This window comes from Equus asinus, chromosome 2, assembly GCF_041296235.1.
Source record: "Equus asinus isolate D_3611 breed Donkey chromosome 2, EquAss-T2T_v2, whole genome shotgun sequence".
NCBI lineage: Eukaryota > Metazoa > Chordata > Mammalia > Perissodactyla > Equidae > Equus > Equus asinus.
Window position 1 is genome coordinate 100,380,415 of NC_091791.1, and position 22,322 is coordinate 100,402,736.

General features: G+C 42.5%; 1 protein-coding gene across 18 annotated transcripts in view; it reads right to left on the reverse strand.

The window, feature by feature from the left end:
* WDR93 (WD repeat domain 93) overlaps positions 1-22,322 on the reverse strand; it is a 51,885-nt gene that overhangs the window by 23,414 nt on the left and 6,149 nt on the right. For 14 of the 18 annotated variants that reach the window (XR_011497189.1, XR_011497188.1, XR_011497203.1 and 11 more), the window contains exons 2-7: positions 17,288-17,632; positions 16,478-16,670; positions 14,625-14,689; positions 7,143-7,221; positions 5,314-5,429; positions 3,773-3,811 (exon numbers count right to left, since the gene is read on the reverse strand). Coding sequence is in view for 14 of the 18 variants with exons in the window: in XM_014842572.3 (XP_014698058.2) it covers positions 3,773-3,811; positions 5,314-5,429; positions 7,143-7,221; positions 14,625-14,689; positions 16,478-16,670; positions 17,288-17,590 (795 nt within the window). In the remaining 4 variants the exon portion in view is untranslated. Of the gene's footprint in view, positions 1-3,772; positions 3,812-5,261; positions 5,430-5,551; positions 5,792-7,142; positions 7,222-14,624; positions 14,690-16,477; positions 16,671-17,287; positions 17,633-22,322 lie in introns of those variants that run through there. The other 4 variants (XR_011497205.1, XM_044761389.2, XM_070495257.1 and 1 more) reach the window with 4 other exon arrangements.

The following is a 22,322-nucleotide window of genomic DNA, read 5'->3' on the forward strand; positions in this document are numbered from 1 at the left end:
TACAGTTATGATTATCTAGAAAATCCAAGAGTATCAGCTGGCAAACCTTTAGAACTAATAACAAAGTTCTGTAAAGAGGCCAAGAGTGCTGGGACTACGGGAAAGGAAGTGAGGGCACCCAGGGAGTGAAATTTAAGGAGGCACTCACTGTTGGGGCCCACCCTGTCCCTGCATGACTGAGAGTATCTTTTTAAGTTTTGCACCTTATGTGTCTCACTTACTTCATCCTAATGTTGGCCCTGGGGGTCAGACAGAAGATCAACACAGAAAAATCAATAGCTTTCCTATGTACTGGTGTAGGACATTTGTCATCTCTTTGGCTATCCAGCCCTAAACCTTTTCTATTTGAGGGGACTCCCCCATTGTGTGTGTCTGGAAGAATCTGTCTCCCTCTAAGGAACTGAAGGGGTCTGATACTTCTTCCTGTCCCTTGGAGATTAGAGTGTTGGCACATGATCGAGGCTCAACCAGTTGCATGCTCCTGCCCAGGACAGTGACTCTTGAGGGAGTGACAAACAGATCCACAAACAGTACAGAAACTGTTCACATTATTCTTGTCCATGTCCAGAGCCCAGTGACAGAGCCATCATGGAAAGTCCAGCATCAGCCTTGGTGGCTGTGTCTCTCATGTGAATTTAATTCGTTCTCCGGCCAGACGAACCCACATTAGGTAGAGGAAAAGTCTTCCTCCCTACACGGGGATGGTGATGTTCAGCAGTGCTGGTAGCTGGAGTCCTTGGTTCCTTCCAATTTTCTGAAACCTGATGTCCTTCCAATTTCTTTGCTGCAACTAAGGACCTGATGAATACTGATACAGCCATAAACTAGCAATAACTAGTTGGAAAATATAGACACATGCATTTAACTCCTCTCCCTCCTGAAACCCCATTAAAATGACAGAAAGGGGATTTTTAAGGAATAAATTCGTAAGGAATAAGAGAATAAAAGAGGAGACAAAAGCAAGAAAATTTTGAAGCTAGAAAGCAGATGGCTAAATGATTTAGCAGACCCAAGAAAGTTAAATCTGAACCCAGCAAGGGAGAAAGCCTGGGAGGTACCTGATTTACACCACAAACCCCCTAAGACTGGAGACAATGGCAGCTCCGGGTATCTCTGGAAGCAGAAGTGCCAGCAGGGCTGGCAACAGGCGTATTGGTTGAAAACCTCTTTAAGAAGCATCTAAACTCCTAGATTCTCCCCCTAACTCCATGCAGCCAAGAGAACAAAGTTAAAGCTCACGTACTCAAAGCTGAGCTTATCCCCATCCCCAAGCCATCTTCCCCAGTGGCTCCACAGCTCAGGCAAGAGATAGACGAGCCATCCCTGCGAAAACCGATCAGCCAAAGAGGAAACACTCCAAGACGCTGATGTGAGCATTTCCCAACAAAACAGCCTAGTTAGGGTACCCTACAGTAAAACCACAGTCAAGAAGCCCCACCCACGCCCACAGAGCTTCTGGTCAGTTTCTCGGGGACCCCCACTCTCTGATATGAGTAGAGAGCCAAGGGCCACCAGACAAGGGAGGAAAGACAGAGACGAAAAGAAATAAACATCAAGGAAAAAGCAACTTGGGAGAAACAGACCATACATGGAGAAGAAACACCAAAAAATTATCAAAACCGTTCTCAGGGAAGCCACAGTATGCAATAAATAAATAAATAAAAGGGAAGGGGACAACCAGAGAACCACACGAAGGGATCTTGTAAATGAAAATATAATAGCAAGAATGAAAAACTCAGTGGAAGACTCGAGAGACAGAGTTGATGAGCTCTCCCCAAAGGCAGAACAACGACAACAAAAGTACGGAAAACAGAATCGAAAATATACAATAAGGTCACCAAGCAAGCAGGTGGCACAGACAGGATTAGAACCCTGGCAGTTTTGCTCCAAAGTTCATATGGTGTTGGTGTAGGCAGACAAATATTTTAATGGAACAGGATAAAGAGTATAGAAATATATACAGGAATGATAAAGATCACATTTAAAAGCAAATGGGAAAAGACAGATTACTCAGAAATATCTGTGTGGCAATTGGCTGTAGGAAAAAAAACAGATAAAAGTTGATCCCTTCCTGGCTCCATTCACAAAAGAAACTGCCATATGAAATCAAGAGTGAAATGTCAAAACAACAACAACAACTACGAAAGTATTAGGAGAAAACACAGGGGAATTTATTATAACCTTGAGACAGTGAAAGCCTTCTTAAGTACAATGGCTGTAAAGAAAGGAGAAAATTCTGGCTATAACAAAATCTAAAACTTTTTTCAACAAAAAAGCAAACAGACAAAGTAAAAAGGCAAACAACAGATTGGAAGAATATATATACTTGGCAAAGGATACATACAAGCAATTCACAGAAGAGAAAACCTCAACAGCCAACAAAAATATGAAGAGATTAATGAAAAGTAACACGAGATGTCATTTTGTTCCATCAGTTTGCAAAAAATATCAATTGATAATATCAAGGTCAGCAAGGCTGTGGCTTTCATGTCGTTTTTGAAGGACCATTTAGCAATATATACATTAAAACTAAACACACATACCCGTCAGGAGCACTGGGGCATATGAAGAAGAATTTACAAAGATTTTCATTGTATTATGCAAAAGCCACAAATTAGGACACCCTCAATATCATCAATATTCTAATAGCCAAATAAACTATGGTACATCCATAACATGGAATAGAACACAGAAGGTCGAAAGAACAAGGTAGGTTTGACACTGAAAAACCTTGCCAATAAGCTGAGTAAAAAAATTCTAGTTTGTAAGAAAATATATATAGTATGATGCTTCTTATATACAAAAAAAATTCCCATAAAACAAAACTATATTTTTCAAAATAAACAGATAAAAGAAGGTAAATATACACTAAAGGTCTAGAAAACACACACCAAGCTAGTAGTGGCGATGCCCTCTGGGGAGGGCTGCTCTATCCGAATGACCTGGCTTTTCCCAGAGTGATATATTCACACGTTATTTCTATCATTTGAAACATAATGTCATCTAAAAAGGGGAAAAAAGAAGGGCTCTAGAGAGACTTCCATCTGCAAGTTCATCACACCTCCACTGAGGAGCTGGAGTCCTCCGAGAGCGAAGCCTCTGGAAAGCACAGTGCTCTCTGCCTCAGAGGGAGAGCCAGGAGGCTCCAGGAGGCTGCTCTGTTCTCCAAGGGACCCCAGTACAAAGATGGAGCCCTCAAGAAACCCAGCTTGGCAGATGGGCTGTTATTTTGGCAGGGGCAAATTGGGCTTCATGGGGCCTGAAGTGTGCACAATTTAGGGGCCTCTGTAAGAAAAAGAACACAAAATTTTGAACACAAAATGACCATGGCACCCTAATACTACCCAATATGGGGGAAATTGTGCCAGACAGGATGTCTGAACAAAAAGAGACAGTGGTCTTAAGTAATTGTGGTTAAAATATGTTACTTTGGCCAATTTTACAAAAATACGTGACCATGTGAACACATTACTAGGACCACTCCCAGGGCCTTGGCAGGGGCCATCCAAGTGAGGGGCCCTGGACACTGACCCCCCTTACCTTCAAGGAAACTCGGCTCTGGACAAAGTTGGGTGACTTGGGTCTATTACCACAAGGACAGGACGCCATCTTCCACGGATATGAGGCAGAAGATCAAGTCACAGAGAAACTGCAAATAGTGCCCTGGCGGAAGCTTTTACTAGTATATTTGATAGTTAAGGTAAATTTCAAGTCAAAATAAAAATCTCTAACATGGAAAATCTCTCTGGAGATTTTCTCTAAAGTTTCTTACCATTTCTAAATTATCTGAAGTCATGGCATCAAGAGTGTTCTGTGGAGAAAAATGATAAATTAATTCAGAGGAGGCTTTGATATGTTCCCCCTCCCCTTTTAATCTTCTGAGATGCTCTTTCTTCCCCCCAGTTACTCTTGTGAGTAGTGAACTCATGCGGTGGACATGGAGGACCAATATTTGTGTGGTCCTTCTGCCCGCAGGATTTTAACACATGATCCCAACTCTCCAGGATCTTAAAATGTAGCTGAGGAAATAAGAAACAGCAACGGTAAGAGGAAATATCAATGAGCAGAGATAAGGAGATCAGTTAGGAGACCACTACAAAAATCTAAGTTGATGCGAATATTTCTGATTGGTAAAATAAATCAGCGATGTTGACAATTTTATTTAACTCTAAATATAATTCATAGTACAAGAACTGCCTCTGACCCTGGCATTAGTTGGTTGCTTCTCAGCGTATGGAAACTGAGTGAATTATGGTGATAAACCACCCCCATTCCAAGGTGCCTTTCCCAGCTGGATAACAAATTAATCCCTCAAAAAATCTATCTGTTGGGCACTGAGTATGATACTATGAAGCTGGTTGATAAAAAGAAGCAGAAGGTTGGTCTTAACAATGTAGAAATTTATTGTCTAGTTAAGAAAAAAGGACTTTCATGGACAACAGGATAACTAAAAATCAAGGTAGTATGTGGAAAGTGTCAAAAAAGAGGCACAGAGAATAAATTCTGTGAGAGTTTAGAGCAGGAAGCTCTCCGGGCTGGTAACGCTCCCAGTGGTACAGGACTGCGCCCCGCCATGAAGATGCACACTCAGGAGAAAAGGCATTTATTCAAAGCCAGTCGATGAGCTCAGCACAAATGTGAGTCTCAATCTCGGTCTCCTATCTTAATTTTTTCACTAATTGTTCCACACCTAATACAACATCTTTTAAAGGCATGCTCAATTAATATTAGTTGTTGTTGGTTAAAAAAATAATAACTACACATAAGATAGATAAGAAAATTAAGTCTTAAAATAATATTTACTGAAGAACTATATTTTAAAGACACAGCATGAGACCCGGGGATCACATATAATTAAACTGAAATGGTGGAGAGCCTAACTTCTAAGAAGAACACGAAGAATATATGTATTCCCGTATATTGAGAACAATCTTGTTATACCATCATCTGGGAAATTTAGTGGAATGCAAGGCATCAAAGGGTTATTTCAGCCCAGGAGGGAAAAAATTACCTCCCATGCAGGAGTCAGGCCAGAAGACCCTCTTCCCAGAGAATCGCCTGGGAGTGGTCTTGCTGGAGGGCACCTCTCAGACAAGAGACACTGAGACTCCCACCATGGAAGTCACCTCTACTTTTTACTACCTTATTTTAACCAAAGCAAACTGATTAGGGAGACAGGGGCCAGTGTGCCCACTGTCCTCTCTTGTAGCCTCCGGAAGGACTCATTCATCTTGAACTCCCAAAGAGGACGGAGGCTCGATGTGGGTCAAGGGAGGGAGAAACAAATGCGCCGAAAGCAGAGATGCTTCCTACCAGTTGCAGCTGTCTGACTTTTTTCTTCGGATTTATACTGAGTTGTGGGTGCTCCACTTCCTTGAGCCAGGACTCCTTGGGCAATTTATACACATCCAGCCAAATATCTCCGGCTCCTGCATTGGGAAACCAAGGAGCCATTGAGCAACTGCAAGCAGGCAACAAGTTTCCTCTGAGAAATGGCCTGGCTCCTTAGAACCCCTGGCACGGAGACCGGCAGACCCCCTCAGAACGGCACCTTTGAAAACTGAAGGAGACGTAGTCCTGCATCGGTTACAACAAGTCATCACCGCGGAAAGCTGTAGAGCTCCTCCCTCCAGCCACCGCATCTAAAGGACACAGGCTCCTGACACTCACAGCACCGATGTGACAGTTTTTAACCCAACTGTCTGCTCTGCCCAGTCCCCATGTTTTCTAGCTTCCAAATGGTACATTCCACTGACATTCCGTCTTGCAGCTACTTCCGTCTGGGGAGGAGAGTGGCATATAGAGAATCAGTAACTGAGAGGGGGATGGCTGAGAGGGTTGGAATTGGGACATGCCACAAGAGAATTCTTCTGACCAGTCTCTGAGGAGATGACAACCCATGGGGGGACTGTAGGACTTTACCTTGCCAAAGAAACCCTCAGCTTCTATACCGAATATCTGCCAACCTGGGAAAGGTCGCTTTCCTGGTCTGGGATTCTGGCTAAATGTTTCCTGAAAAAAGTAATCATCTGAACGCCTTTATTCAGACTTCTGGCCTCCAGAGCTGTGAGAGAATAAATATCTGCTGTTTTAGGCTGCCCAGTTTGTGGTACTTTATTACGCCAGCCCTAGGAAACTACTAGAAATGGTACAAATGTTTCCTTTGATGCATAAAACATTATAAAATATATCTCTTCCTCAAGCACCTAGTATCCAAGGGGCGTGAGGCAAGAGTACAAATACAGGCCCATATACCATATGTCTAAATATTTAAAAGTTAAAAATCAAGCTCACAGTCATTCGAATAACATGTTGTTCTATCACCACAGTAACAATTGCAACAGGTAAGATTCCGTGATGAATGCTAAAATTGGTGGGCAAAACTTTAAGGAGAAATGGGATATTTGCATAACCTCAAAGTATCTCCCCGAAGATGTTCACCAGTTACTGTGGTAGTTTCAACATATGTCCAAAATTCTTTGATCTTCCCATCTCTAGGAAGTGGTGCTTCAATTCTCTCCCCTTGAGTGTGGTCTGGACTCAGCGACTTGCTTTTAACAGAGTATGGAAAGGGAAAAACAGTAGCTCAACAGTGGAGGAAGCTGGCAAACACCACTTTAAGTGATCAAGGTTAAGAGAAGCAATAGTGAGTAACGTATCTTCCCCCAAGTCCTTAACCCCGGTTGAATCCTAAGAAAAATTCAGACAAACTGAAATTGAGGGACATTGCATGAAATACCTGACTGGTATTCTTCAAAAGTGTCAAGGTCATGAAAAACAAGGAAAGACCAAGACATTGTCACCGACAGGAGTAGACTAAGGAGATACAATGACTAAATGCAATATGGTATCCTGGACTCAACCTTGGAGCCAAAAACTAGATTAGGGGGAAAAGTGGTGAAATCTGAAAAACACCTGTAGTTAATAGTATTGTACCAATGCTACTTGCTTCATTTTGATGGTTGTACTGCGGTTATGTTAAACCTAGGTATTAGGGAAGCTGGGTGAAGGGTAAAGGGGAACTCTGCACTATTTTTGCAACTTGTTTTGTAAATTATTTCTGAATAAATGTTTGGGGGAAAAGTGATTATCTGGAAGAGATTACAAATAGGAGCCTTCTGAACAGCCTCTGGTTAACTTGCCTTGTAGGAAGAAGGCTGCAAAGTCCCCTCCTTGAGAAATCTCCATCTTTAGGCAGGTGGATTGCTTGCTGGTGTCCTCCTGGAAAGAAGCAAGATGCAGAGAGAGTGAGCTCAGCCTGACGACAGAGAAGAATGCATCTCAGGACTTTTGTGGTTCACACTAGAGAACAGAAATCCTTCTAAAGCTTGGGATATGAAAAGATGCCTCCAACTGTTTCATACTTTCTAATTTTGTACAGGAATTGGGCAAGATCACATGCAAAGAAGTGGAACTCCATTTTCTGTCTAAAAGTTTTTGGACTTATTTCCTGGTTTCTGAAATAATTCTGATGATTCGTGGTGATTTCATACTATCTGATCTCCTGGTCAGGTCTGCAAACCCTCCAGATCTGTGCCGGAACTCAATTATTCAAAATAGTCTGAAGTAAGTTCTACATGATACTGAAAACTCTGGTCATTGCTTGAAGAAAGGCTCTCTCTAGACTAGAGTAGTGTCTCAGTCTGTTCAGGCTGCTATAACAAAACACCATAGACTGAGTGGCTTATAAACAATAAACATTTATTTCTTACAGTTTTGGAGGCTGGAAATCCAAGATTTCCAAGGATTTCAAGAACTCGGCAGATCTGGTGTCTGGTGAGGGCCAGCTTCCTGGTTCAGAGTCTTCCTGCCACCTCTTTGCTGTGTCCTCCCATGATGGAAGGCTCAAGGGAGCTCTGTGGGGCCTCTTCTTAGGGCACTAATCTCTTTCATGAGGGCTCTGCCTTCGTGACCTGCTCACCTCCCAAAGGTCCCACCTCCTCACACCATCATATTGAGGGTTAGGATTTCCGCGTGAATTCTGGGGGAACACAATCATTCAGTCCATAGCAAGTAGAGACTGATTCTAACCCTAGTATGAAACCTGCTCAAATTTCAGGCCAGGTAAGAGAGACTCAATGTGAATGGTTGTGCTATACCTTTAAGGAGCTCTAAGACTAGCAAGATAAGGTGGCTAGATTGGTTAGGCTGGTAAGCCCCCAATTTACTTAAGAACGAGTTTTAAATATTTTTTATTTACATATTTTAATACCAACTTGTGGTCGGAGAAATTTCAAACACAACATAAAGAGAAAACAGTGTAATGAACACCCATGTGTCCGTTACTCAACTTCAGCAAGTATCACTAGATGACAAATCTTGTTTATTACCTCCCAACCTCATTAATATTTTATTTAATTAAGCCTAAAAGATTAACAATAATTCCTTAATACCACTTAATATCCAGTCTGTTTCAAATTTCCTCAGTGTTTCATAAATCTCAGAAATATCTTTTCACAATTGGTTTCTTCAATCAGGATCCAAATGAAGTCAGGTACTGTATTTAGTTAGTGTATCTCTTAAGTCTCTTTTAGTTTATAACTGTCCCCCCATTTGCCTTTCTTTTTTGCGATTTATCTGTTGAAGAAACTGGGTCCTTTGTCCTATGGACTTTTTCACATTCTGGGTTGGACTGATCTCATCCCCACGGTGTTGTTTAACACGTTGCCAGGTCCCCTGTATTTCCTGTAAACTGGTAATCAGGTCTAGAGGTTTGATTAGATTTAGGTTCAACTGTTTGGGCACCAATACTCCACGGGGGGCGGTGTCTCGCTCCTGCATCACATCAGGAGGCTAATAACAGCTGGTTGTTCTCTCTCGCAGTCATGTTAAGGTTGACATTGAGAACAGGTGTTGTCATCCTGGCTCATCAATGATAACGCTCCCCATGAGCCATTGATGGTCATTGCCTAGGCCATTACTCTGCAAAATGGCTATAAAATTAAGATAGCCCAATTCCGTCATTCCTTTTGCATTTGTTAGAATTCTTCCATAAAGATCTTTCCACCATCAACTATTTGATTACCCTGAAATACAGCCTATACAGGAAAGTCAGGATAAACTCTTGATTTTCTCCCTTACCAGTTTTCAGAATACTGAGTTTCTACCCCAGCAACTTGCAAAGGTAAAAATGAAGTCTTTAAAAATCTATATTATGAATTAATGATTTTTTAAAATATTTTTGGTGTGTTCTAACCCATTAACACTATGTTCTGTATAATGTCCCTGTCAATTTGGATATCACAGTTATGCTGGTCTCATAAAATGAGCAGAGGGGTATGTATTCTCTATATATTGTCTTTAGAGAGTTTCTTAAACATAAAATTTAAATAGTTAAAGGCACAGATATTAAATGTACATCTTGATGAGTTCTGGCAAATGCATACACCTGTGTAACTAACACACAGTCAAGGTATAGGACATTACCATCGCCCTAGAAAGCATCCTAGTGCCCTATTTCAGTCAACTACCCTCTATAGGCAATCGCTGCGCTCATCTTCCTCACCAACACACATGAGTTTTTCCTGCTCTTAAATTTCATATCATTGGCATCATACAGAATGCACTCTTTGTACATTCTGGCTTCTTTCACTCAACTCAAAGTTTTTGAATTTTATCCACTGTGTTGGGAGCATCACTAGTTCATTACGTTTTATTGCTAAATAGCATTCCATTGAATTAATATGCCACAAATCTGTATTCATTCTGATTGTTTCTAGTTTTTGATTATTATAAATAAAGCTTCTATGAACATTCTTGTACAAATATTTTTGGGGATATATGTTTTTACTTCTCCTGGGTAAATATCTAGGAGTCAAATTGATGGGTCATAGGTTTAACTCTATAAGAAACTACTATACTGTTTTTCAAAGTGGGTGTACCACTGACACTTCCACCAGCAACGTATGAAAGGCCCTGTTGCTGCGCACCCTCATCAGTAGATGGTGTGCTGTCTTTTCAATTTTAAGCATTAGAATAGAGTGTAGTGATGTCTCGTGATTTTAATTTGCCTTTTTCTGTTACTAATGTTATTGGGTACTTTTAAAAATTAGTTGTTCATATATCTTCTTTTGTAAAATGTCAGTTCAAGTCTTTTGCCTATTTTTTAATTGGGCTGTCTTTTTATTATTGATTAGGAGTTCTTTATATATTCTGGATACATTTTAAAAGCTATATATATACATTGCAGGTATCTAGTCTGTCTGTGGCTTGCTTTTCTGTTTTCTTAATAGTATCTTTATAATAATAATAATTACAAAGAACTTTATTAACAAGTGCTTGCATTTTGTTGACTTTTTTGAAAAAAACTGAGTGTAATCTTTTTTAAAATCTTTTGTGTGTGTGAGGAAGATGGTCCCTGAGCTAACATCTGTTGTCTGTCTTCCTCTTTTCGCTTGAGGAAGATTGTCCGTGAGCTAACATCTGGGCCAGTCTTCCTCTACTTTGTATCTGGGATGCCGTCACAGCGTGGCTTGATGAGCGGTGTGTACATCGGCACAGGGATCTGAACACACGAACCCCGGGCTGCAGAAGCGGAGCCTGTGAACTTAACCACTACGACATCAGGCTGGCCCCTGTAATGTTTTATCCAAAATAAAAAATGAGGTTCTTAAAAATTTCAACTTGGCCAGATATAAAACAGTTTAAAAACCTTTAAAGGTGCATTGAGAAAAACCAGGCTTTTTAAAAAAACCAAAAAGAGATAACTTTAGGTAAAAATAAAAACCAGATGCTGCATAGATAATGCCAATATTTCTAGTTATTGAGTCCATGGTCAAAAAACCAGGCAAGGAAGGTCTTCAGCTCCAATCTTTTGCTCACTTTTTATTGCTGGAATTTCATAGTCATTTCTCAAACCAGGTGATGGTACAGGTGGCAAACCGATGTTCGCTCAGCCCAGCCCTGCTCAGCCTCGGAAGCTGACGAATTCTCAGCCGAACTCTCGGCTGCTTTTGTCCTTCTGCTGTCTCAAGGCTAGGTTTTGCAGGTGTTTGCAGCGGCACTAGAAGTTGCAGGGTACTGGTGCTAGGTGGCTGCTGACCTCAGGTCTCATCTCCTTGGTTTTCCTCCTCCTCTCCCCGCTGTGCTCTCTGGGCTCTCATTGGGGAGGAGGGCCTGTCTTCCGATACAGACTCTGTCTCCTTGGTCTACCTGGTTCTGTACTCTGCCTGTCAGCTCCCTCCATCCCTTCTCCCTGCACAGAACGACTGACATGCTGTGGTGGGTGCCCGCAGGGTCTCTGCACTCTGGCAGGTGGGCCCCGTCACCTGCTGTGGGGCCTGGCCTTCGGGGCCCTCTCCGACTCCTCGTTCTTTCCCTCTCTCTCACCAGGGTGGAATTCTGCTGGTAATGGTGTGGATGTGGACACTTTCACAATGGTTCGGGCCTGCTGCAGACTTACTGCCTCGCATGGAACTCCACTAGGCCTGTGCCATCTGCTGCCTCTGCACCCATTTCTCCTTCAACAACATCCACTCTACCGTCTGTCCGTCTCCCACGCCGCAAAGGCCTTCCTGGGGTTATTCTTTATGGCACTCTGCTGTCCAAATACGTCTTCCTTGGTGTCCTTCCTGTTGATGAAACCGTATCTGTTCTTCACATGGAACCATTTGACTGTTCCCTAAACTGTCACTGCCATGCCCGGCTTGTCCCCACCAGTGGGTGCCACTACTCCCTGTGCTGTGGTGGGTGGTACAGGGGTGGGCAGTGCAGAGGCCGCTGCTGGGTCTCTGCCTCACTGCTCAGAATTGTGGTCATGGTGACTGGGGCTGGCGTGACAGCTGCAGCTCCTTCTTGGGTGTGAGGGTCACTAGGCTGGGCGCCGGTGGGGTTGCGCAAGGTTCTCTGGGGTCTGCTTTCAACTCCTGCTACCGATTGAACTTTAATAACATCTTTTGATGAGCAAAAGTTTTAATTTTTGTAACAGCTTTATCAGAGGCATAATAACATATAATAAACTGCACAAAGTGTAGAATTTGATATGTTTTTGACATAAGGACAGCCCTTGAAACCATCACCACATCAAGATATTGAACATATCCATCACCCCCAAAAGTTTCCTCCTGCCCCTTGGTAATCCTTCCCTCCACCTTTCTCCCACCCGACCCTAGGCAAAAATTCATGTTTTCTGTCACTAGATTAGTTTGTATTTTCTAGAACCTTATATAAATGGAGTCACACAGTATGTATCCTTTTTTGTCTGACTTCTTTCACGCAGCACAGTCGTTTTGAGATTTATCCCTGTGGTTACGCGCATTGATAGTTTGCTCCTTTCACTGCTGAGCAGCATCCCGTTGTGTGGACATCCCACAGTGTGCCTATCCATTCACCTGTTAATGGACATTTGGGTGGTTTCTGGGTTTTGGCTATTACAAATAAAGCTATTATGAACATTCATGTGCGAGTCTTTGTATAGGGATGTGCTTTCATTTCTCCTGGGTAAACACCTAGGAGTGGAATGGCTGGATCATATGGCAGGTGTATGTTTAACTTTTTAAAAAACTGCCAGAACAGTCGTACAGTTCTACTTCACCACAGCAGTGTATGAGCGTCCCATTGTGGCGCACCTCTGCCAGCACTTGGTGTGGTCGGTCTGTTTAATTTTAGGCATTCTAATACATGTGTAGTGGTTGCTCATTGTGACTTTGACTTGCATTTCCCTAACGACTAATGATGTTGAGCATCTTATTTGCCTTCCATATAACTTCTTTGGTGACCTATCTTTCTTTTAAAATCCTTTGCCCATTTAAAAAACTGGGTTGTTTATTTCCTTATTTTTGAGTTTGAGTTTTGAGAGTTCTTTACATATTCTGGATACAAGTCCTTTATCAGATAGGTGATTTACAATTCTTTTCTCCCAGTCTATCACTTGTCTTTTTATTCTTTTCACAGTGTCTTTTATAGAACAGAAGTTTTAAATTTTGATGAAGTCCAATTTATCAATTTTTTCTTATATGGACTGTGCTTTTGATAGTGGAGCTAAAAAATCTTTGCCTAACCCAAGGTTACAAAGATTTTCTCCTATGGTTTCTTCTAGAAGTTTTATAGTTTTAAATTTTACATATAAGCATATAATACATTTTGAGTTAATTTTTGTATATGGTGTGAGGAATAAGAAGTTTTTAATTCTGATGAAGTCCAATATCAATTTTTTCTTTTATGGTTAGCACTTTTCATGTCCTAAGAAATCTTTGCCTGTGCCAAGGTTGCAAAAATATTTTCCTGTGTTTTCTTCTGGAAGGATGACATTTTAGCCTTTACATTCAGGTTTATAATCCATATCCAATCAGTGTTTGTATATGGGGTGAAGTAGGGGTGTGGTTCATTTCCTCCTCCACTTGTTTACCTAGCAGTCCAGCATCATTTGTTGAAAATACTTCCTTTCCCCCACTGAACTGCTTTGGTGCCCAAGAACAGTACTTTTTACAAGACAAACTGCAAGTAAAAATCTTCTCTGGGGCTGGCCCTGTGGCCTAGTGGTTACGTTCGGCGTGCTCTGCTTCGGTGGCCTGGGTTTGTGGGTTTGGATCCTGGGCGCAGACCTACACCACTCATCAGCCATGCTGTGGTGGCGATTTGCATAAAAAGTAGAGGAAGACTGGCACAGACGTTAGCTCAGGGTTAATCTTCCTTAGGAAAAAACAAAATTTACTCTGAGCAATTCTCTCTCTTTTTTTGGATCCATTGATTCAAAAAACACTTGCTGGGGGCAGGCCCAGTGTCACAGCAGTTAAGTTGGCATGTTCTGCTTCAGTGGCCAGGGGTTCGCCGGATTGGATCCCGGGTGCAGACATGGCACTGCTTGGCAAGCCATGCTGTGGTAGGCATCCCACATATAAAGTGAAGGAAGAAGGGCACAGATGTTAGTTCAGGGCCAGTCTTCCTCAGAAAAAAGAGGAGGATTGGCAGCAGTTGTTCGCTTAGGGCTAATCTTCCTCAAAAAAACCCAAAACAAACAAACAAAAATACTTGCTGACAACCTACAGTGTGCTAGGAACAAGGGACACACAGGTGAGTAAGACACGTCCCCTGCCCTCGGGATGCTTACGTCCAGGAGAAGCAGCAGTCATACAAACAAGTCAGCATGGAGGGTGGAGGAAACAGTGTGACAGAAATGCTGTTCTATGTGGGGGTGGCACAGAGGAGGGAGAGAGGGCTCTCCCTTGGGTATATGAGGGAATGCATCTCAGCAAGGGAGAGATGGAGCTGGTCTTGAAGGAAACTAAGGGAACGAGGGAAATTGAAGAGGTACACACAGTAAGCAAGGAGGCAAGGAGGGCACTCCAAGCAGAGGGAACAGCACGGGCCAGGGAACAGGGTGTGAAGCAGCCTGGAAAATTCAGGGACTTGTAAGTAGTTACTAGATATGCTGGTCTGGTGCTCAGTCTGGCCTGGAGCTCCTCAGCAATTGTCTTCTCTCAACAAAAGGGTGTACAAATCCAAGGCGCTGAGTACGTGCCCGCTGACGGTGGGGGATCTTGTAACTGGACATTCTGGAGGAGGCTCCCTGACCAGGGAATCTATTTCTTTCCACTCTAGGACAGCTGTCACCACCTCCCGATTAGAAGTAAACTCGATTTGCTGTAGCTTTTGGCCCAGCTATGGGTGAAAGAACAGGAACTTACCACTTCGTTGATGGCTTTGATGAGGCAAAGACCATCCTTATAAAGATAGAACAGTCTAACGATGCCTGAAACAGAAAACTAAGTGAGAATGTAAGACAGACCAGCAAACCAAAGAAGCACTAGAATGTTCTATTTGACTTTCTGAAATGATCGTCGAAAGCTCATGCCTTCTCAGGCCTCCTCCCTGGCCCCTCCACTGCCAGGATGAGCTTAGTATGCCCGCCTTGCTCCACCTCTCACTTGAAGGGTTCAAGCTCTGCTCCCTCCTGGGTCCTCTCCGCCTGCCTGGCCCCGTCCCTTCTCCTGGAAGCCTCCGTAAGGACTTGGGCCCCCAGCGATCCACTGCTTGGTTTCTGTCTCCCTGTTTCAGTGCAGCATCCTGCACTGCCCCGCACTGTCATCCAACTGCTTCCTGTGAGTGTGTTTTACTCCTCTCAGCGAGTTCATAGATTCCTTGAGGGAAAGAACCACATCTCACCGTTCCATGTGCCTCGCCTCTCAACCCCCAATAAGCTCCTCATGCAGTTAATTTTGTTGTATATTAATATACATCACTCTAATTCCCATTTCACCTAAGGGCTTCGTATATGATCATCATCCCCCATGCCTTCTTGCCTCTTTCTTTAGGTGCCTCCCGCACACTCAGAACTTGTTCTACTCCCACAGTACAGACCTTGTCGAGGCATCTGGCCCACCGTGGGTGGAACTCTGACTCTGCTCCATGCCCACAAATGTGCTAGGGACCACCAAGGCCATCTCTGCCTTGAAATTCACCACAGAGCATCACACAGACGTGAAACCAATTAGATATAATGCAGAGTGACAAATGCAATCCTATCTTCAGACCAAACTTCTCCTGAGCTTCAACATTCCCACTCCCAACGCCTGAAAGCTGAGCGTGCTCAAATCGAACTCCTCAACTCACAGACCCAGAGCCAGATTCTCCTGTAACCGCTATCAAGCAACGGCACCATCATCCACCCCATCAACTACGGCAGGAGGGAGCCATTTCCCTTCACCTCCCCCTCACACATCTGCCCACTCCCCACCCCACGCACGTTCCATCACTCACCAAGTTTTTCCATTATATTTTCCTTTTCATTTTTAAAGCTTTTTATTTTGAACTAACTTGAGACTTACAGATAAGTTGCAAGAACAGTATAAGGAGCTCGCTCCTTCCTTCACCCACTTCCCCTAATGTTAACACCTTCCATCAGCATAATCCAATTTCCCTTTTCATTTCAATAGCCCCTTGCCTTGGTTCAGACCTTCATAATTTCTCTCCTTAATGAATACAATAGTTCTTCCTGCTCTCTCTGCCTTTTGACTTTTTAAACTCCTAACCAGTGTGCCCTTCCTAAAATGCCAATCTGGTCAGGTCAGCCCCCTGCAGAAAGCGTCCTCCAGGACACTGTCTATAGCTCTCTATACTGTAGTCCTGTTGGGGGCCTGGTTCATCCTCAGCTCAGGCTGAGGTTCACGTGAGCGGCAGGACTGCTGCAGGCGCGAAGGGTGTGGGACTCTGGGGCCACGCTGCCCGGTTCAATCGTGCTGGTGCCACTTACTTCCTGTGTTAGCTCACATAAGTTACTGAACCTCCCTGCCTCAGTTGCCTCTTCTGAGAGACATGGATAATAAATTACACCTACCTCCCAGGGCTGTTGTGAGGGTTCAATGGGCCAATATATGTGAAATGTCAGAAAAGTGCCTGGCACGCCACATTGTCCTGTAGGTGTTAGTTACCACCACATGACCATGCCTGGCCCTGCTCATTTCTGGAAAGGAGATGAAATTGAGCAACGTCCACAGTTGCTTGTTAATGAAGCTGAAAAAGGAAGATGAAGAACATGTACCTATTTCGTCCACAGGAGCAATAAGTATTTCACTCCCCAAATCTGTGGCGCAGATGGAAGTGACATCAACCTTAAGTTTCTCCCAAACGTATATTTGTTTAGCATTGAACAGACTATGGATGGAGAATCCTCTGGCTCCTCCAATAAACACGTAGTCTTGGGAAATCGCCATACAATTTGGCATTTTGTTGAGCTGAGAAAACAAAAACAAAGAAAAAAAGGAACGATTTCCAGCTGTCGCCATCTGCAAGTAACATGAGCTAACTTTTCAAAGAGGGATGTGGGCCCTTCCTAGATATAAGATCATCCCCAGACATGGTGCTCATCTAATTATGTTGCCCAAGCATTGAGAAAGTCACAGCATTCCACTTACGGGAAAGGGGCCAGAGAAAACAAAGAAGTTGAGGATAAATGCACGTTCACAACACTAAGCACGACTACAAGCCCGGTGACGAGTGGACCAGCGGCCCCATTCCCTGTACTTTATTAACCTGGAACACTGTGGGAGGAGCTATGGCTGAGGCACTGGCATATTCCCAACCATCGAGCATGATTAATACCTTCAGAAAGACTGTTAAATAACAACAGAATATAAACGACTTTCTGTATAATCTTCAATTAACCAGAACACCCATTTCCCCAGGCAATCACTAGATCCATTTTAACCAACATCAGCACACCTGTAATCTTTTAAAACTGTGTCTGTCTTACTGAATGAAGGTTCCCGGTAGGAATGACTCCCTGGACCAGGTGTTTTCACATATTAACCCTAAAGTGAGAAACAGGGACTCCGGGTCAGCTGCTCCGTACCTTGCTTTCCACAACTGGAGGGTAGACTGTGGGCCGGATGCGGCTGAGCTCAGATTTCCTCAGTGCGTCCCTCTCCTCGATAACTTCCCACGACCGGTCAAACAGAAGGTTCACCAGCTTGTTGATCATGCGATAAGGCTGAGGCAGGGAATCCAGCTCCTCATCCGGATCCTTGAAGACATAATCCTCTTCATCATCCTTAGACCAGTCCTTCTCTGTTGGGGATGGCACCTCCAGCGGCACCTTTCGTGTAAAACTGGGCAGTCTTGTTTTCTGGGCTTGACTTCCTTTGGGGGATGACATCACAGAAGGTGGCACTGGGAATTTCTATGAAATTCTGGAAAGCTGATAAGGAAGTAAGCAAAGGTACCTTGAGAAAAAGGGGACGTTACCAGAAGACAGCACATCATCCTCTTTCCCACAATAGCCTATGCGGACCGTCTACTCTGGAGACTGGCACTTTCCTTACTGATCCCAGGATTGTTTCCGCATTACTGAGATACACTCTTCAGACTAGTAAGGACATCGGCAGAGCCAGGTATTGACTATTCACATCCTCCAGACCAGCCCATGATGATGTGTACTATGATGGAAGGATAGGGATTTGGCATCTGTGTGCCTTTCTTCACCTCCTAATAAGAGAGTGGCAGGGCTGGCCAGTGGCACAGCGGTTAAGTTTGCACATTCTGCTTCAGCAGCCCGGGGTTCACCGGTTTGTATCCCGGGTGCAGACCTACACACTGCATGTCAAGCCATGCTACGGCAGGCGTCCCACATAGAAAGTAGAGGAAGATCGGCATGGATTTAACTCAGGGCTAATCTTCCTCAAAAAAAAAAAAGAGTGGCTGTCTTTCTGTCCCAAATAGAATTCACTCTCTCTCCAGCAATGTATGCCGTCTCCTGTTCTTCCGTGTCTGCAGATGGCTGTGCTCAAGCCCGCTGGGTATGAGCTACGACTTCTCCCCTTCCCTCTCCATCACCTCCAGTCTGATGCCGTTCACGCACTTCCACTCCTTGCTGTCTAATTTGTTCCTTCTTTCTATTCCCACTACTGCCGCCCAGCAGTTCTGTAGGCTCACTGCCCAGAGCCTATGGGGTTTTTCAAGGGCCTACAGAAAAGTCTGAGACTTGGGAAAAAAAAGAACCTGACTGAAAAAAAAGCCCACAAAATCAAAATAATTAAATATTTACAAAAATATTTACAACTTATCAGCTCCACTCTGTATGCGTACATAAAGTTTAAGTCTATAAGAAAAGAACAAGTAATCTGTACCTTATAAAACTCAAAACTGTACAAAAATTACAATCGCAACTAAAAGAATAAAGTACCTAGGAATAAATTTAACCAAGGAGGTGAAGGACTTATACAATGAAAGCTATAAGACATTATTGAAAGAAAGTGATAATGACATAAAGAGATGGAAAGAGATTCCATGCACATGGATTGGAAGAATAAACATAGTTAAAATGTCCATACTACCCAAAGCAATCTACAGATTCAATGCAATCCCAATCAGAATCCCAATGACATTCTTCATGGAAATAGAACAAAGAATCCTAAAATTCATATGGGGCAACCAAAGACCCCGAATTGCTAAGGCAATCCTGAGAAAAAAGAACAAAGCTGGAGGCATCACAATCCCCAACTTCAAAATATACTACAAAGCCATAGTGATCAAAATGGCATGGCACTGGTACAACAACAGGCACAGAGATCAATGGAACAGAACTGAAGGCCCAGAAATAAAATCACACATCTGCGGACAGCTAATCTTTGTCAAAGGTGCCAAGAACATACAATGGAGAAAAAATAGTCTCTTCCATAAATGGTGCTGGGAAAACTGGACAGCCACATGCAAAAGAATGAAGGTAGACCACTATCTCATGCCATACACAAAAATACACTCAAAATGGATCAAAGACTTGAAGATAAGCCCTGAAACGATAAAACTCCTGAAAGATAATATAGGTAGTATGCTCTTTGACATCGAACTAAAAAGGACCTTTTCAAATACCATGTCTCCTCAGAAAAGAGAAACAAAAGAAAAAATAAACAAGTGGGAATTCATCAGACTAAAGAGCTTCTACAAGGCAAAAGAAACTAGAATCAAAACAAAGAGACAACCCACCAATTGGGAGAAAATATTTGCAAATCAGATATCTGACAAGGGGTTAATCTCCATAATATATAAGGAACTTAAACAACTGAACAATAAAAAAACAAATAGCCTGATCAAAAAGTGGGCAGAGGATATGAACAGACATTTTTGCAAAGAAGGTATACAAATGGCCAATAAACACATGAAAAGATGTTCATCATCACTAATCATCAGGGAAATGCAAATCAAAACTACACTAAGATTTCACCTTATGCCTGTTAAAATGGCTATAATCACTAAGACTAAAAATAACAAATGTTGGAGAGGGTGTGGAATAAGGGAACCCTCATACACTGCTGGTGGGAATGCAAACTAGTGCAGCCACATGGAAAACAGTATGGAGATTCCTCGAAAAACTAAAAACTACCATACACCCAGCTATCCCACTATGGGGTATCTACTCAAACAACTTGAAATCAGCAATTCAAAGTAACATATGCACCCATGTTCATTGCAGCACTATTCACAATAGCCAAGACATGGAAACTATCCAAGTGCCCATTGACTGATGACTGGATAAAGAAGATGTGGTATATATACAACGGAATACTACTCAGCTGTAAAAAAAGACAAATTCATCCCATTTGCAACAACACGGATGGACCTGGAGGGAATTATGCTAAGCGAAATAAGCCAGACTGAGAAAGACAAACACCAGGTGATTTCACTCATATGTGGAATATGAACAAACACATAGACAAAGAAAACAGTTCAGTGGTTACCAGAGGAAGGGGGCTGGGGGTGGGCACAGGGGTGAAGGGGAGCACTTAATGTGGTGACAATGAAGAAATAATGTACAACTGAAATCTCACATTGAGGTAAACTATTATGATCTCAATAAAAAAACTGTACAAATTATAAAATAAGACTTTCAAATGTTACAGTTTAAAAAAGGCATTTAATGTAGAACACAGGGTACATTTTAAGACGCTTAACATAGTAGAGGATGCGCCTGGGGCCATGGCAGTCTTATAAAGGCCCTGCTGCCGTCGTCATCTCTCACCCGCCAGAGCACACCTGTGATGTTTCCAGTGCATGAGTGAGAGGTGACGAGCTGAGTCTCAGTCTGAGAGGAAAGAACTACCTGGAATAATTAGAGGGAACAGTCACCTGAACTCACACAGGTCCAGGAATAATCCGTTTCCCCCAGTAACAATGGAAAACCTCAAGATTCACAAACATTGAGTAGAGTACTAAGAGTCTCGCCGAGTGGGAAAAATTAGCCCTAGAATAGATGTAGCTCGGGTATCACCCATCAAATCCTATAAATTAGAAAATCAAACTATTACTAAGTAACTTAACTGCATGCCAGAACAAAGCTCAAGAACACTTATAAGAATACAAAAATATCCAGCATCCAAAGGAGTAGAATTCACAATGCCTGGGATCCAATAAAAATATTACCTGGCACACAGAGAGGCAAGAAAATATAAGCCATAATAAAGAGAAAAATCAATCAATTGAAGCTGACTCATAATCAAAACAGATATTGGAATTAATAGACAAAACAGATATGAATATATTCCACATGTTCAAAAAGCAAGAGGAAATGCTGAATATGTTAAGTAGAAATGCGGAAGATAGAAAAGAACCCAAATTGAAGTTTTAGAGATGAAAAATACAATGTCTGAGATGAAAAATACACTGGATTAGATTAATAACAAGATTTCAGAGCAAAACAAATTAGATGGGCAGAAAAAAAGATAAGTGAATTTGAAGTCACAGCAATAGAAACAAAATGAAACAAAGAGGAAAAAAAATGAAGAGAGTGAGGTATGGGATAACTTGAAGTAGCCTAATATAAGAGTGATTGAAATCCCCAGAGGAGGGAAGAGACCAAAAAGAAATTGTAGAAATAATGGACAAAAACTTTCTAAACTTGATGAAACTATAAACCCACAGATCCAAGAAGAAAAATAAATCCTAAGCAAAGAAAACATGAATAAGTCTATACCAAGGCACATCATGATCAAATCGCTCAAAGCTAATGATTAAGACAAAACCTGCAGTGAACAAGGGTTCCCTTCTCTCCACACCCTCTCCAACATTTGTTGTTTCCTGTCTTGTTAATTATAGCCATTCTGACCGGAGTGAGGTGATACCTCATTGTAGTTTTGATTTGCATTTCCCTGGTGGCAGTGCAAACTGGTGCAGCCACTATGGAAAGCAGTTTGGAGTATCCTCAGAAAATGAAGGCTAGATCTATCATATGATCCAGCTATTCCACTGCTGGGTATTTATCCAAAGAACTTGAAAACACAAAGGCATAAAGATACTTGCACCCCTATGTTCATTGCAGCATTATACACAATAGCCAAGACTTGGAAGCAACCTAGGTGCCAAATGGATAAAGGGACAAATGGATAAAGAAGATGTGGTATTTACACATGATGGACTACTACTCAGCCATAAGAAATGATGAAATCCGGCCATTTGTGACAACATGGATGGACCTTGAGGGTATTATGCTGAGTGAAATAAGTCAGAGGGAGAAAGTCAAATACCATATGATCTCACTCACAAGGAGAAGATAAAAACGACACAAAAAACCCAAAACACATAGCATTGGAGATTGGACTGGTGGTTACCATTGGGGAAGGGGGGAGGGGGGAGGGCAAAAGGGGTGATTAGGGTCACATGTGAGGGGATGCACTATAACTAGTGTTCGGGTGGTGAACATGATGTAAAGTATACAGAATTTGAAATATGATGTACATCCGAAAAAAATAAAAATTAAAAAAAAAAAAGAAAGATATGGCAAAACCCAAAAAGAAAAAAAAAAAAGACAAAACCTGAAAAGCAGCCAGAGGAAAAAAGACATGTACAGAGGAACAAAGTAAAGGATGACAGCAGATTTCCCAAAGGAAACAGTGCAC